Genomic DNA, 15383 nt, shown 5'->3' with positions numbered 1-15383 from the left:
ATGGCTAATGAATAAATAGGCAACGCGTGCCCGCGCCTCGCAGCGAGCCCAGCTACGCGCGGAGGGCTAGAAAAGGGACACATTCAAGCACGCACATGCGCGTGCTGTGCACAACGTCTTATATATATCTGCTGAAAAGAGTTTACTGACTGAAGCAAAAACACATTTTCTAGCCTATTCTCTTCACATACACACACACACATAACACATTATTAAATTGTTGGGCCAATATTTCCAGGTTGAGAGCACCGTCTTGAGGCCCTTTCTCACCTGTGATCTCTTTCACAGTGCGGAACACATTCAGTCGCTCCGGGTCCAAGGCTCCAATACCATGGTACATGTCCCTGTGAGAGAGAGAGAGAAAGAGAGACAGAATTAATTTCAATTGCTGAACGGCTGGGTGTCATAACACGTGGGAAGATTTGAGATAATGTTGAAAAGACTCGTTTGTTCTGCCAATAGAAGATACGTACCCCTTAATACCAGTGATGAGGAAGATGAGGTTGCCGTTGATTTTGGTGCAGTTGACGAATTTCTCAATGTTGCTGGCGTCCACCGTCTGAGCCGTCAGAAGGCTGCCCGTGCCTATGCCATCACACACTGGCAAGACACAAGGACAATGACACACACACACACACACACACACACACACACACACACACACACACACACACACACACACACACACACACACACACACACACACACACACACACACACACACACACACACACACACACACACACACACACACGTTATTGTACAAGAAATGTGGCTTTTGGCAGTGCTTTTCTGGAAAAGATACAGTTTCGTTGTTAATAGCAACAGATAAAGTTCAGCAAAATATAATTATAAGACATATCCTCCTATAATTTGAGAAACCTCTGTGGTGGATGGTGGTGAGGCCAAAACTGTCCCCCCAGTTTCTCCTCAGCGGCTGGAGCAATTGATCTGAATTTTGCACACAGCCATTGCCCATTACCACGAGCACAGAACTGCGAAGCCCACTTTTTAATTTCACCAAATCTCAGCTGTTTATTAGCGTTTTTTTGTGTAAAAGAATGTTGCCGTGGTTACGGGGCTTGCCCAGCTATGGGACGAACTGCCTCCCGGGTTGCCAGATCATGTGCGCATATCCCCCCACGGATGCGTCGACCGGGTATGGAGTAGTTTATGCTCAATTGCCACCATATGTGCTGGGGTTTCTGGTAGCACGGAAATACGTCGGTCTTTGGGTCATTGGTATACCCCTGCTTTACAATATAATATATGGAAATAATATTTTTCTTTGGGTCACCGACAAGGCCATAGCCCTCTCCATCCATACGGCTCAAATTCATTTGACGACTGCGGGGAATAAAAAAAAGCAAGCCAATCCGCACCACCAATCCCTTACATCTAATGAATTCATTAGATGTGCATTAATTACACTTGCGGTGGCCGGCGCGAGCCAAATGTTTCTGACAAGAGGCTTGGGGGAGAGGAGGAGGGGAGGGGGGCGGGGGGGGGAGTGGGTGATGAATAGGGCTGGCATTAACGGGCGTAACCGGTTTTTGATAGTGATTTATACCAGCCAATTCCATATCTGAAATGTTAATTTGTTATCATTTCCCCACAGTTCCTTGGGCTATCCCTCATTACCCCGTTCAACCGCTGCGTGACGGTGTAATCAAGAGATCGACCAATCGATGGCGACGGCGCCCACAGGCCCCGCCATGCCTGACAGTGAGAGAGAAAGAGGGGGGGGGGGGGGGGGGGGCTTACCATCCCTACCCTGCAGGGGTGCTAAAATATGTACTCTTAATGTCGATTGGGTGGGTGGTGGTACGTGGTAAGTAAACATACAGGCAGATAGATGATGCAGGGTCTGATGTGCTGGGAGGGAAGCCATGCCTCTGCTTTTGATATGTTTGATAATGTCACAGTTTTAACACTTTAATTAAACATGTATGTCTTTTTCTTTCACAAATCGAACCCTGATGCTTCACTGCAGGGGCGGGAAGCGGGAGAGCTCGCAAATGATGTACTCTTATGTTGATTAGGTGGGTGGTAGAGAGAGAGAGAGAGAGAGAGAGAGAGAGAGAGAGAGAGAGAGAGAGAGAGAGAGAGAGATAGAGATACAGAGAGAGAGAGAGAGAGAGAGAGAGAGAGATACAGAGATACAGAGATACAGAGAGAGAGAGAGAGAGAGAGAGAGAGAGAGAGAGAGAGAGAGAGAGAAAGACATAGATAGATGGATAGATAGATAGATTGATACAAATGTTTTGATTGATCAATGAAAATTATCAATCAATGAAAAATCTTTCAATTGATTGATCGATTTATATTTATAATATATGGATTGATTGATTATTAACATGCATTGGTTTGCATGTTGATAGGTTCAGTGGAGCAGTGGAGGCTCATTGTCAACATCTGTGCAACACTAGCTCTGCCCCCCCCCCCCACCCCTGGAGCCAAACATAAATTAGATTTGCCTAAGCCTTTCAAGTCATTCCTGTCTATTATCACCACTTTTAATGATGCACTATTACACTAAATTGCTCTGCGAAGGGTCTCGCGCATTAATGTCGCCTGGTTGATGGCCATTACAGCTCGATGCCGTGAACTGATGAGCAGCTTTTATTTTATTATTTAAATCCTTTGGAATTGACACCCTGTCTGCTTTCATCAGCTGATATTTGACTGTGCCGTGCGTTGTGTGGCTTCGCCGATTGCGTACACGTCTTTATTGTAATTGTAAACAATTACAATTAAGGCATTTAGCAGATGCTCTTATCCAGAGTGTCTTACCAAGTGCCAGATCAGAGTAAATAGTCACATGAGTCGAGTACAAAGAGAACATTGTAGTGTAGCCTCAGAGACACTAGGATCCAAGGTAAACATCAAACCTAGCATCTGTCTAAACGAGATGCTAAAAATAGTGCGTTGTGAGCTTGAAGATCTGCTATTTTCAAAAGATTTTTATACATTTGAAAAACTTGGAGACAAAAAAAATTGAATTTTACTTGTAACAGAGTATTTCTACATTGCAGTATTGATACTTTTACTTAAGTAAAAAAAAATACTTGGAGTACTTTTTCCACCACTGTAAGCACATCAAAAAAGGTAACGAGAAGGGATAAGCCAGCATGTCGAAGAGGGTGACAAGACGGGATCCAAGGAGAGAGGAATGCTAAACCACGGTCTGCAGACCCTGTAGCCGCTCAAACAAAAGCTGTGACTCAGAGTGCCTTCTACAGGAAACACAGCGTTATGTGACACGTACACGAGTGCGTAGACAACCAGCGCTAAGCTTTTCTCTTGTGATTTCGTCATACGCTGAGCCAGTACTGCACTGTCACTCACTCTCTCTCTCCAGTACATCTAGACAGCAGACGGCTACAGAACGCTGAGTGGATATATATCGAGTGTGATAAAAATAGTTAGGCTTCCGTATTACAGCGTGTCTCGCCCCCGCCCTTCTTGCACGGAGTGCAAGGTTATGTTTAGTGGTGGAAAGTAAGCATGTACATTTACTCAGGTACTGTTCTTAAGCAGGCATTTGAGGTACTTGAGGTAACCAGTTCAGCGTTATTTTATACTTCAGCTATTTGAAAATAGCCAATTTATTTTTGGCACTTCAAGTATTCTTATGCCAATACTTTTGTACTTTTACTCAAGTAAAACATTTTGTAAGGGACCTTTACATGTAACTAGGGATGTCCGATATTATCGGCCTCCCGATATTATCGGGCTGATATTAGCATACAAATTTATATCGGAAAATATCGGTATCGTTTTTTTATAAGTTACAGGAGTTCTTACTGTATGGTGTGTGTGATATGAAATGTGAGCTTACCATAATCACAGTAATCCTTAATCATATTCCATCATATTCAAGGGCTTTTGCAGAGAAATGAGACAGACTCCACTCAAATTAGAGCACTGCAGAGGGCAGGTGTGTGTGTGTCTGGGTCCAGCTGACGCTTGTTTACACTCGTTAATGATATAGGCATCAGAGCACTTATGCTTCTGCACCATCAAATAGGCCAACATCTAATCTAAGATTAGTGGGACTCATTCAAATGAACTAACAACATCACTGTATTATATTAGATATGATATTGATATTATAGCTATTTTATTTTATTAGATAAGTGATGTTACCTGACAATTAGTTGACTTTTGGTGAAAAGGCCTGCATATACCGGTATCGGAAATTAGGAGTTGGACAATATGGGTATATATCTTATCGGTAAAAAAGTCAATATCGAACATCCCTACAGTACATGTAACAGAGTATTTCTACATTTTGGTATTGAAGTAAAAAAAAGAATAAATCTCTCTCACCACTGATGCCGAGTGGTTATATTGAGAGTGATAAAAATAGTTTAGGTTTTTCCGTATTCCAGGGTGTCTGGGAGTGCGAGGTGATGTCGTCCTTGCACGGTTGCGTGTCAGTACTGTATTGTGTGCAGGTCATCAGCTGAGCTCGGCACCAGTGTCAGCAAGACAAATTCCTGCACATTTATTGCACCCCATGATCCTGTCTCCTTCTGTCAATAAATCTGAGGCAGCGCCAGTTGTTTTTTTCCCCTCTCTCTCCCCTCGATGAAATACAGTAACTTTATTTTCTGTCCATAGTTTATTATTTTTCGTTTCCTTTTTTTTTTTTAGTATTTTATTATTTTATTATCTTTACTTTGCACATGGGGGTTATTCGGTACAATCACGGTCTTTCACAGCTTCGGTCGAACAAGTTGGCGCTTAAGCGTCTTTGCCCAAGGGCACCTTTAGCTGTGTACTATTAGACGCATTGCAGAGAATTTCCTCCTCATTCCCTTTCTCTCAGCCGGGCCAAGAGAGATTCGACCCCGGCGACCTTTGCGGTAATGTTTGTGCTCTCCTCCCCTGACCTTATCGGGCTACCCCGTCCCCCGCTGCATTTGGGACCTTACCTTTGGGACAGATGTCCGTGCAGGGGATGCACATCTTAATGCGATTCTCCTCCACTTCCATCTTGTTGCTGGGACAGGCTCTCACGCAGGAGCTGTGGTCCACCACAAAGTTGTCTGACATGTGAACAGAGATTGGAGAGGTCACATGTTAGCTGGTGTGTTTTCGTTCACACGGGAATTCTCCCCGATGGTAAAAAATAAAATAAATCGAAATGAATATGAAATCTATAAGAGTGTACACCCAAAGAGATGCAGACTATGTCAATATTAAGCATATACAACATGAACACTAGGGTCCCTTATCTGGGCATGTCATGATTCTGCTAAATAGCCAATCTATAAGCTTGCAACACGTTGTGAGGTTGTAGATCGGCGATTTTCGGCAAAGAGATTTGGTGTAGAGCAGTGGTTTTCAACCTTATTCATGCCAAGGACCCCTAAATTGATATACATTTGGCTGCGGACCCCCCCCATCTGAAAATGTTGTGCCAGGGAACCCCCAGAAGCAAATATTTGAGTTACAAATGTTTGCTTTAAAAACATAAATATTCAAAGATATGCACACATTTTCAAGATTTTTCAAAAATAGCAGATCTACAAGCTTATAGCGCGGCAACGAGTGCCGCGCTATACAGTAAGCTTGCATATCTGCTATTTTTGGATAGCCAAAGCTAAGTGGTTAAAATGATTGTGATGCTATGTCAACTAATTTTGCTGGGGACCCCCTGGTACCCTCCCAAGGACCACTGGTGGTCCCCGGACCAGTGGTTGACAACCACTGGTGTAGAGGGAAAAAAAGGAAGGGCCCATGCAAGGACGGACCCCTAGGAGGACCACCCTGGTCACCAAAGTACAGTATATAGGGTTCAAGAGAGGTTGAACAATGAACTCAATGAGTTCTCTATATCATGTACTTGTAATTGCATCACTGACGTCTGCAGCTATATGGACTTGAAAGATGGAAATGTGTGCTGTATTTATATTCTTCCACCGTAGTTTTGTTTACCTCTACTTATTTTTGAGAGCCACCTGTTGATTGTTAACAGACTGCCACCTGTGTCTTGTCTCTCTGATGTGTGTACACAGAACATGGAATTCTCTCTCACCCTGATGAAAGCTTTGTAGATGAAACGTGGGTGTGACATTATCACCTCTTTTCAGGCATCAAAACACAACTCGGCTTTAGCTTCTATCTTTTTGTATCCCTTAGTATGTGTGCGTAGCAGTGGTGGAAGAGGTACTCAGATGTTTTACTTAAGTAAAAGTAGCAATACCACGATATAAAAATACTCTGTTACAGGTAAAAGGCCTGTGTTCAAAATGCTACTCAAGTAAAAGTACAAAAGTATTGGCCTCAAAAGATACTTAAAGTACCAAAAGTAAAAGTACTACATGTTTGAAAATAGCAGATCTACAAGCTCACAAGATCGGCTATTTTCAAATAGCCTATGTATATAATAGGGCTAAAGTAGTTAATGCATGCTTTATAAAATAATAATTCATAGCTGCAAAGTAACTAGTAACTTAAAGAGGTGGTGCCATGGTTTTGCACTTTTTCTGTTTTCATGTGTCTATGAGGTTGATAGAACTTCATTAAGCCCCCTGGTGGTGTTTTTATGGTGTTTTATGTCTTCTCTGACTATTTTGAGTTTCTATCTGGAGGCTGAAACCTTGAGGGTCAAACGTGCCAATAGAAAAACAGCCCTTTAGTGACATAGTCAAAATATACCCTCCCCCTCATTATCATAACAAAACAGGTGTGGGCATGAGGAGGAGGAGGGAGTAGGACAGGTGGGTGGTGCTAAGGGGGTGGAGGAGGTGCTAAGGTGAGAACCAGGTATACTTAATGAACTGGAGGCGTGTCCACATAAAAACATAATTTCAACAATTTCTGTACACTTTTTTGAAAAAAATCTTCCTCCTAGTATAACCATAATGCCTGATGATTATGTTTTAGGGGGGAAAAAATCACTGAAAATCACGGCACCCCGTCTTTAAGTTTTCAAATAATGGTAGTGGAGTAAAAGTACAATATTTTTCTCCGAGATGTAGTGGAGTAGTAAGTAAAAGTATTGCAAATTGGAAATACTCTAGTAAAGTAAACGGTAACAAAAGTACAGCTATTTAAGTACATGTACTTGGTTACTTTACACCACTGGTACGTAGCATGCATGGCTCTTGCAGGTGGCTGCGTGCGCACCAACCCGGGCAAAGCCAAACAGCAATTCTTTTCCTCAGCACAGCAGAGAGAGAGTTTGGCGAGTGTCACTTACGTGGGCATTTCTTGACGCAGAAGGCTCCATAGGTGTACTTGGCCCTGGGGTTGTGCTCCAGCTGAAATGAGGTGGGGTTGTACACGAACGGCTGCGGACACTGGGTGACGCACGCCCCGCTGTCGTTGAAATTAGTGCAGGCCTGTGGGATGTGGGGGAAAACGACAACAAACAAAACAAACAGACACGGTCATCCATGTTGGAAGACACCACCGGGTGCCATTACGGGGGTGGAGGCGGGGTGGAGAGGTGAGCAACGGGGGGGAGGGGGTTTTGTCATCATGAGCGAGCGAGTTATTAAACCATTTAGACCGGGGAAGAATCTGTGTCATTTTTAGATTTCTTTGGCTTTTCAAAAACAGCAGATATACAAGCTCATAGCGCGGCATTCAGCTTGTAGATTTCTGCTGATTTCTTTTTCAATCGTGAAAATGTGTGCAAATCTTTGAATATATATATTTTTAAAGCAATTTTTTTTACTCAAATCTTTGCTTCTGGGGGGGTCCCTGGATCAAAATATTTTAAGATGGGGGGGTCCGCGGCCAAATACGTATCATTTTGGGAGGTCCTTGACATGAAATAGTTTGAGAAAGTTTTTTAAACAAAATGTTAGTATTTAAAAGACATTTGTAGAATCCCCCAGAAGCAAAGATTTGAGGTACAAAAGTCCACTTAAAAAAAAATAGATTTGCACAAATTTTCCACGATTTTTCAAAAATAGCAGATCTACAAGCTCATAGCGCGGCACTCGGTGCCGCGCTATGAGCTTGTAGATCTGCTATTTTTGAATAGCCAAAGAAATCTAAAAAATGACACACGGCTGCGTTCCCGGTCGTAACGGGTTAAGGCGGCATTTCATTTTTAATTCCCGTCGTGACACCAGGAGCCGCTCGCCCGTGTCCCTCGCCACTCTGCACGATGGGGGCGAGGGATAGAAATTGGAGCCATTGATCCAAAGCCGTGATCTAAATGGAGAAACGTTTCCTCCTCATAAACAGTCCTGGGCGTCTCGGGGCTGCTGCCGGCGGCCCTGCGACGGCTGTCACTAATTGAATTGGATGAGGACCCGCGGTCTGTGAGTTACAACAACAATATCAGCCCGGTCGTCTGAGGGCGGCTGGCGGTGGAAGAAGTACTCGGATACATTTTTTACTTAAGTAAAAGTATCAATACCGCAATGTAGAAATACGCCAGTAAAAAAAAAAAGGCCTGCAATCGAGTAAAAGTACAACAGTATTGGCATCGTTGGTATGTATAAAGTAGGTTAAGTAGTTAATGTATGTTTTGTCATAATAATCAAATTCTGCAAAGTTAACTTGTCACTAAAGCTGTCAAATACCGTAAATGTAGCCTGGTAAATTTCTATTTTATTTTATTAGGACTCGTAGAAAAAGTGGGTTAGCGTGCCGCAAAAAAAAGTACAATATTTGTATCAAAAAGTATTAAAGAAATTGAAATACTTTCTCCCAGTTAGAGAAGGGTTGGGAGGGGGTGGTATACACGTTTGTCACAGGATAATTACTGGAGGATATAAGAGGGCCACTAATTGGAACGGTGAATCACCAAATTTGCTCGGCGACGGGACGCGCGGCCGCCCGGCTTTACGAGCCTCCTTTTAAACGACAAATAATTCATCAGCCGGTAAATAAAGTGGAAAATGTTCATGGCGGGCCAGATAGCAAACAGATGTTAGCGAAGAGATGTGGGAGATATGTGGACTCATGAAAGAAAGGGGAAGATGAGGAGGAAAATTACAGACATAAGGAGATGTATTGTGTGTGTGTGTGTGTGTGTGTGTGTGTGTGTGTGTGTGTGTGTGTGTGTGTGTGTGTGTGTGTGTGTGTGTGGGTAGAGAGAGAGAGTGAGAGTGAGAAGAGAGAAGAGAAAGGGTTGAGCCGGGTTGCATGTGTATCCGTTTGTGTACGCTTTATGCGCGTATTTGCTTGTACTGTATGTGCACATTCACATATTCTTGCACATGCACGGTGTGCGTGTATTCATGCATGTGTGTGTGTGTGTGTGTGTGTGTGTGTGTGTGTGTGCGTGTGTGTGCGTGTGTGTGTGTGTGTGTGTGTGTGTGTGCATGAGTGCGTGTGCGTGTCTGCAGTGGGGGAAAGTAACTAAGTACATTTACTTAAGTACTGTACTTGAGGTGTTTGTACTTAACTTGAGTATTTCCAATTTCCAATACTTTTACTTCAAGTACATTTTGAATTCCGGACTTTTACTTGTAACGGAGTACTTCTACATTGCAGTATTGATACTTTTACTTAAGTAAAACATTTGAGTACTTTTTCCACCACTGTCTGTGTGTGTGTCTGTGTGTGTGTGTGTGTGTGTGTGTGTGTGTGTGTGTGTGTGTGTGTGTGTGTGTGTGCGTGCGTGCGTGCGTGCGTGCGTGCGTGCGTGCGTGCGTGCGTGCGTGCGTGCGTGTGTGTGTGCGTGCGAGAGGTGACATACGAAGCAGTCGGTGTCCTTGGGACCGGAGCATCCTCCAGCACACTCGCGGTGGCAGCAGTCGCTGACGTACGGCCCGAAGCAGCGGCCGTCACACTGCTCCGCACACACCGTCTTTGTCACTGCAGGGACACATGAAGAGAGGCCTTTTTAAAAGGGCTGTATGGCAGCCTATGTTAATACAACACAACTATAGCACATCTGCAGTGGTTGGAGGTGCTCTCCCTACTGCATACACACACACACACACACACACACACACACAGTTGGCCAAATAGATAGGGTTAGCGACAACACTTGCTGTCGATGCAAGCATAACATTTTAGATCCCTTTACAGAGTTTAAAACTATCAATTCCACCGGAGTTTGGGGCTAGCAGTTAGCGCATCGCAGTGACATAAGGTACTTTTGTGCCTTCAATGTACTTGAAAGGCAGAGAGTGACACGGTTTGTTTTTCGCCTTGAAAACAATGAAAGCAAGGCAGACAATGTTGAATGGGAAAACACGTTTTTATTTTATTAGGACTTATATAAAAAGGGAGTTAGCTTGCCGCAGGCTGGTATAATATGACTGTCATTTCTTGTTTCGTTTTTTTCTAGTACCATTCTGACATCCTACTATAATTCTAGTAACCTCTGTCCGTCCATTTGTAGTGGTGAGTGAGTGAGTAGGTGAAGCTACCCGGTTCTCCTCAGTGGCTGGACCAATTGCTCTGATTTTGCACACAGCCATTGACCATTACCATCTGAACTTAACTGTGAAGCCCGTTTTTCAATTTCACCAAATCTCAGCTTCTTATTAGCGTTTTTGTGTCAAACACTGTCGCCATGGTTACGGGGCTGCCCAGCTATGGGACGAACTGCCTCCCGGGTTGCCAGATCATGTGCGCATATCCCCCCACGGATGCGTCGACCGGGTATGGTCTAGTTATTTGTAATTTGTATATCAGTTTCAGTTTTTTTTTTTACAGTACAAGCTTTTCACTGCTGAGAGAATCTAATAAGATCTTCCTGTAGTGTGTCATGCTTAAAAAAAGGTCCTGTAATCCGAGCCACGCTTTAGATTATCTTAGGTTACCCTTACGAAAACCTCACATCCTCATAACCTGACTTGACTCTACAGTCGGACTCTTATCTCATGTCAGCCCCAGAGTGGAGAGCATAGCACAGCCCCGCCACCATTTCGCATAATTGTATGTGAAAGCAAACGAGAAGGGGTGAGGCGTGATGACCAACATCTCAGCGTGGGCCTGACGTTTGAGGCATTAGCGACCCGCTGGGGCTGTCCTCCACGCTGCGTGGGGAAACGTACGGTATAATGATGGCCTGCGCTTCTCATGGTGGCATGGAGGAGGGAAAGGTTGCTTATCCCTCCATGTAAGATCTGTACATGCATGCTGTAATTATTACACACAAGGACGGCATGGAGAGGGCTCTCTCCAGCTGCCCCGCCTCCCTTTTGTTGGATCTCTTTTTTCCGTGCTATGGTAGGAGGTACACGGCGTGGAGGGGTGATTGATGTCTTTGCCTGTGTGTGTGTGTGTGTGTGTGTGTGTGTGTGTGTGTGTGTGTGTGTGTGTGTGTGTGTGTGTGTGTGTGTGTGTGTGTGTGTGTGTGTGTGTGTGTGTGGGGGGGGGTTGATACTCACAGCTTTGACACTGGTCTTCCTGATGGCCCCAGCAGCGGCCATTGCAGGACCGATGGCAGCGTCTGCCTGTAGAACACAAACAAACACACACACACACACACACACACACACACACACACACACACACACACCAAAAAGAAACCTTAGATAACCGGCATTGATGCACACACCCCCAACCCACAAAACTTCCCAAACCGTCGCCATTTGCGAGTGGCGACTATGACAAATGTATCTTTCTCGCTCCGACAACAGAGAGAGAGAGACAATCTAAGCATAAAAGACAGCTCTCTATAACTTCCCGTCAAGCCCCCCCCCCCCCCCTCTCTCCATCTCTGTGTCTATCTCTCGCTCGTCCCCGCGGCGCACGCGGCCCCTCAAAGAGGACACACGTACATGAGCTCTCCTCTCTCTGCCTGCCAGTGGCCTGTCATCAAGTCTTAATTGACTGTGGGTTAATTACACAGTAAGTGGGATGGAGCGCTAGAGTGTCATCCGGAACCCTTCAAGCCCGCCCCCGCGGCGAGGTTGTTATGTTAAATACCGACTACAACTTGGCAACGGGCCCTGATCTGGCAACCTCCAACTCCCACACACTTTATGTTCGGCTTTTATTTTTCCCTTTTTCTTTTTTGGCGCGTAGCGTCTCTCTCCTCATCCCTCATTGCGCTTCTGCCCCGCTCTTCCGCCGCCATTTAATCAGCGCTAAATGCTCTCATTGTCTCTTTTCTTTTGTCATCTCAGCTCTGTTTTTGCATTAATCACAGGCCGTTCTTGGAGTATAGCTGGTACAGAAACTTGCCTCTGTTGCTGCGCGTTGGCCCCGTGTGGCCTCCATCCTCGCCTTTCTCTAAACCTTCCAGTGGTGTAAAGTAACTGAGTAAATTTACTCAAGTACTGTACTTAAGTACAATTTTGAGGTATTTTTTTACTTTACTGGAGTATTTCCAATTTTCAATACTTTTACTTCTACTTCACTACATCTCAGAGGCAAATATTGTACTTTTACTCCACTACAAAACTTGACATACTAGTTACTTTGCAGATATAAATTATAATATTCTAAAACATACATTAACCACTTTAGCCCTATTTTATACATACAGTAGGCTATTTGAAAATATAGCGTGACGCGTTGTGAGCTTGTAGATCTGCTATTTTCTAAAGATTTTCATACATTTTGAAAACTTGTGAAGTGAGATATTGTGGGTAATGAGTACTTTTACTTTTGCTACTTTAAGTATATTTTGATGCCAATACTTTTGTACTTTTACTTTACAGCCCGTGCCCTATACACAGACCCACTAAAAGGGCGATGTAGAAATAACACACAGACTTCAGGGGTTCAAACTTTATGTTAATTTAAACGCTGTTTATTGGAACCGAGCTGAAATGTTTGTTTGTCACCTGTCTTTCCTCTGCAGTACTGGCACCCCTCTGAATGAGACCTGGAACTGCCGAAACAGAGCAGAGCCAGTCCATTTGGTTAAGAAGGGGAGGAACGTGCCAAGTACTGTAGAGGAGAAGGGGTGTGTGTATATGTGTTTAACATCATTCTTGTTGTTAAGGTATTTTTGATTTTATTGGCGCCTTAATATGTGACTAATTTGTGTTGTACAACATTTATTTAAAAGTTTAGATTATTCCTGTGGAATGGGGAATGTCTGTAGAAGCTAATTGATAGCTAATTGGACTCTGTACTTGTGGTAGGATCCACTCCCTATTTAAAGGGTAAGACCACTTTGGTAGAGGTTTGGGTTGTGTAGTTACCTTGCCATGATGTAACTCCAAAGGTGGGCAAGAAATCAAAAATAATTGCTCCATTGATTAGAAATTGATTATTCAAAATATGCTCCTCATTGACTTACATTGTACGGTAAAACAGCTCTCAAAGTCACTCTTTTAGCACATAAATGAACCCAAACATAGCTGATTCAGACAATATAGAACATCACCAAATCCAGTACTGTTTGTTTTTTTAATAAAAATGTCAACTTCCTGTTGATTTTACTATTTGAAGATCTGGATCCGGATCCGCCGATCCAGTCCGGGTTTTCTACTTATTAAAAATGGCAAAATCAACAGGAAGTTGACATTTTTATTAAAAAAAAAAACAGTACTGAGTTTGGTGATGTTCTATATTGTCTGAATCAACTTTGTTTGGGTTCATTTATGTGCTAAAAGAGTGACTTTGAGAGCAGTTTTACCGTACAATGTAAGTCAATGAGGAGCATATTTTGAATCATCAATTTCTAATCAATGGAGCAATTTTTTAGCGGCGCTAGCCGCTCTATATGTTTAGGTATAGAGCGGATCCTGCTCTATACCTGACTTTGTCCGTGTTCACCGTCAACGCTCTGATTGGCCAGACCCGTCAACGCTCTGATTGGTCAGACCCGTCAACGCTCTGATTGGTCAGACCCGTCAACGCTCTGATTGGTCAGACCCGTCAACGCTCTGATTGGTCAGACCTGTCAACGCTCTGATTGGTCAGACCTGTCAACGCTCTGATTGGTCAGACCCGTCAACAAAGTGATTGGTCAAGCTTCACGTGACACGTGGCTATAAACACATTATAAACACATATCGATGACAAAATGTATCGAAGGCGCCGCTACCTTCACACTGGGTGTGATTTTTTCTTTCTTGCCCACCTTTGGAGTTACATCATGGCAAGGTAACTACACAACCCAAACCTCTACCAAAGTGGTCTTGCCCTTTAAGGGAGGCTGCAAATGACAGACAGTGAGTAGTACTTGGGCAGCCAAAGCGTTAACAGCCGGGAGTCAGAGCTGCCAGGGCTCTTATTGAAGGGATAGCCTTTTTGTGCAGTCACTGTATGGTTTGTTGTGCTTTAAGTCTTTCCATTTTTTACAAGTTATATTTAATTTGTATTTTGAGTTAAAAGACCTTCACTGTTCATCTGCTATATTTGAGTATTTCCAGGAGGTTTGGACAAAATAAAACACCCCAAATTTACATTTCTGAGTTTGTTTGTGTTTTGGAGCCTTGGCCCGCTTGGTCAACCTTTACAAGTACATTTTGAATACTTTAAGTAAAACATTTGGGTACTTTTTCCACCACTGAAACCTTCCTTCTGTTACAGCAGGGGTTCTCAAACCCTTTCATGTCAAGGACCCCCAAATTAATGTATTTGGCCGTGGACCCCAAATTATTATAATGTATTTTTTAATAGCCCATCTAGAGGCTCCCAATGCGTGGTTAAACTGATTTTGATGCATTTTGTTGGTGAACCCCCTCAAGGACCCCCGGGGGGGGGGTCCCTGGATCCCACTTTGAGAACCACGGTGTTTGCACACAGTCGATAGGATAATCGGCTACTCTCTTTGAAGGGGTCTTTTTTTGTTGTTGTGAGTTTGCTGCCATCATAAATTAATCTAAAAGACCATGCTGACCATGGTGCACAGAGCTCTAATAGCAACACAGCTGCAGCTCATAAAGTTAACGGTGGATGTGTTTAGATTTAGGTACCAATGTGATCACGCCAGATGTCCATACTGTCAATCACTGCACATTGGCACACCTAAACCTAAAAGACTCATTATTAACCACTTGAACCCTATACACCAGGGCTCTTCAATGATTGTTCAGGCCAAGGACCCCCTAGCTGAGTGAGAGATAAAGCAGGGACCCCCTCTATATTGCATAAAATTGTGTTTCAGATTAAAAAAACATTTTTTTACCTGGTCTGCTCTTTTTCCCCTCTACACCAATAGCTTGTAGATCTGCTATTTTTGGCTCAAGTGGTTAATGTTAAAAAAATATATCCTATCACACAAAGGTTTGGCGGACCCCTTATAGTAGCTCTGAGGACCTCCTAGGGGTCCCGGACCCCCTGTTGAAGACCCCGGCTCTACAGTAAATGGACATGAGTTCCCTCTGTTTTTGGTCCTCTCTCTTTTCCTTCAACACAAAATCTCTACACAGAAAACAGGCGACATAAAAGCCCATTTTCCGCAAATGTTCCCCCCAGAATAGGGATGCTATACAGGGTTCATGTGGTTAAAGATGCAATCTGTATGTTTTACGTCTTCTCCCAACAGAGAG

General features: G+C 43.7%; 1 protein-coding gene across 1 annotated transcript in view; it reads right to left on the bottom strand.

Annotated features, from left to right (window-relative positions):
• The window catches only part of LOC311040606 (receptor tyrosine-protein kinase erbB-4-like), a gene marked incomplete at its 3' end in the record, with an annotated part of 466936 nt that overhangs the window by 135301 nt on the left and 316252 nt on the right, over positions 1–15383 (bottom strand). Inside the window, exons 5-10 of the mRNA XM_084050936.1 lie at positions 11319–11380; positions 9674–9792; positions 7214–7355; positions 4941–5054; positions 474–600; positions 271–344 (exon numbers count right to left, since the gene is read on the bottom strand). Coding sequence (XP_083907062.1) covers positions 271–344; positions 474–600; positions 4941–5054; positions 7214–7355; positions 9674–9792; positions 11319–11380 — 638 coding nt within the window. The remainder of the gene's footprint in view (positions 1–270; positions 345–473; positions 601–4940; positions 5055–7213; positions 7356–9673; positions 9793–11318; positions 11381–15383) is intronic.

Source organism: Gymnoscopelus microlampas, assembly GCF_963454915.1.
Source record: "Gymnoscopelus microlampas genome assembly, chromosome: 24".
NCBI classification, from domain to species: domain Eukaryota; kingdom Metazoa; phylum Chordata; class Actinopteri; order Myctophiformes; family Myctophidae; genus Gymnoscopelus; species Gymnoscopelus microlampas.
The sequence above is the reverse complement of the archived record's forward strand: the minus strand, read 5'-3'. Positions and strand labels throughout refer to the sequence as shown.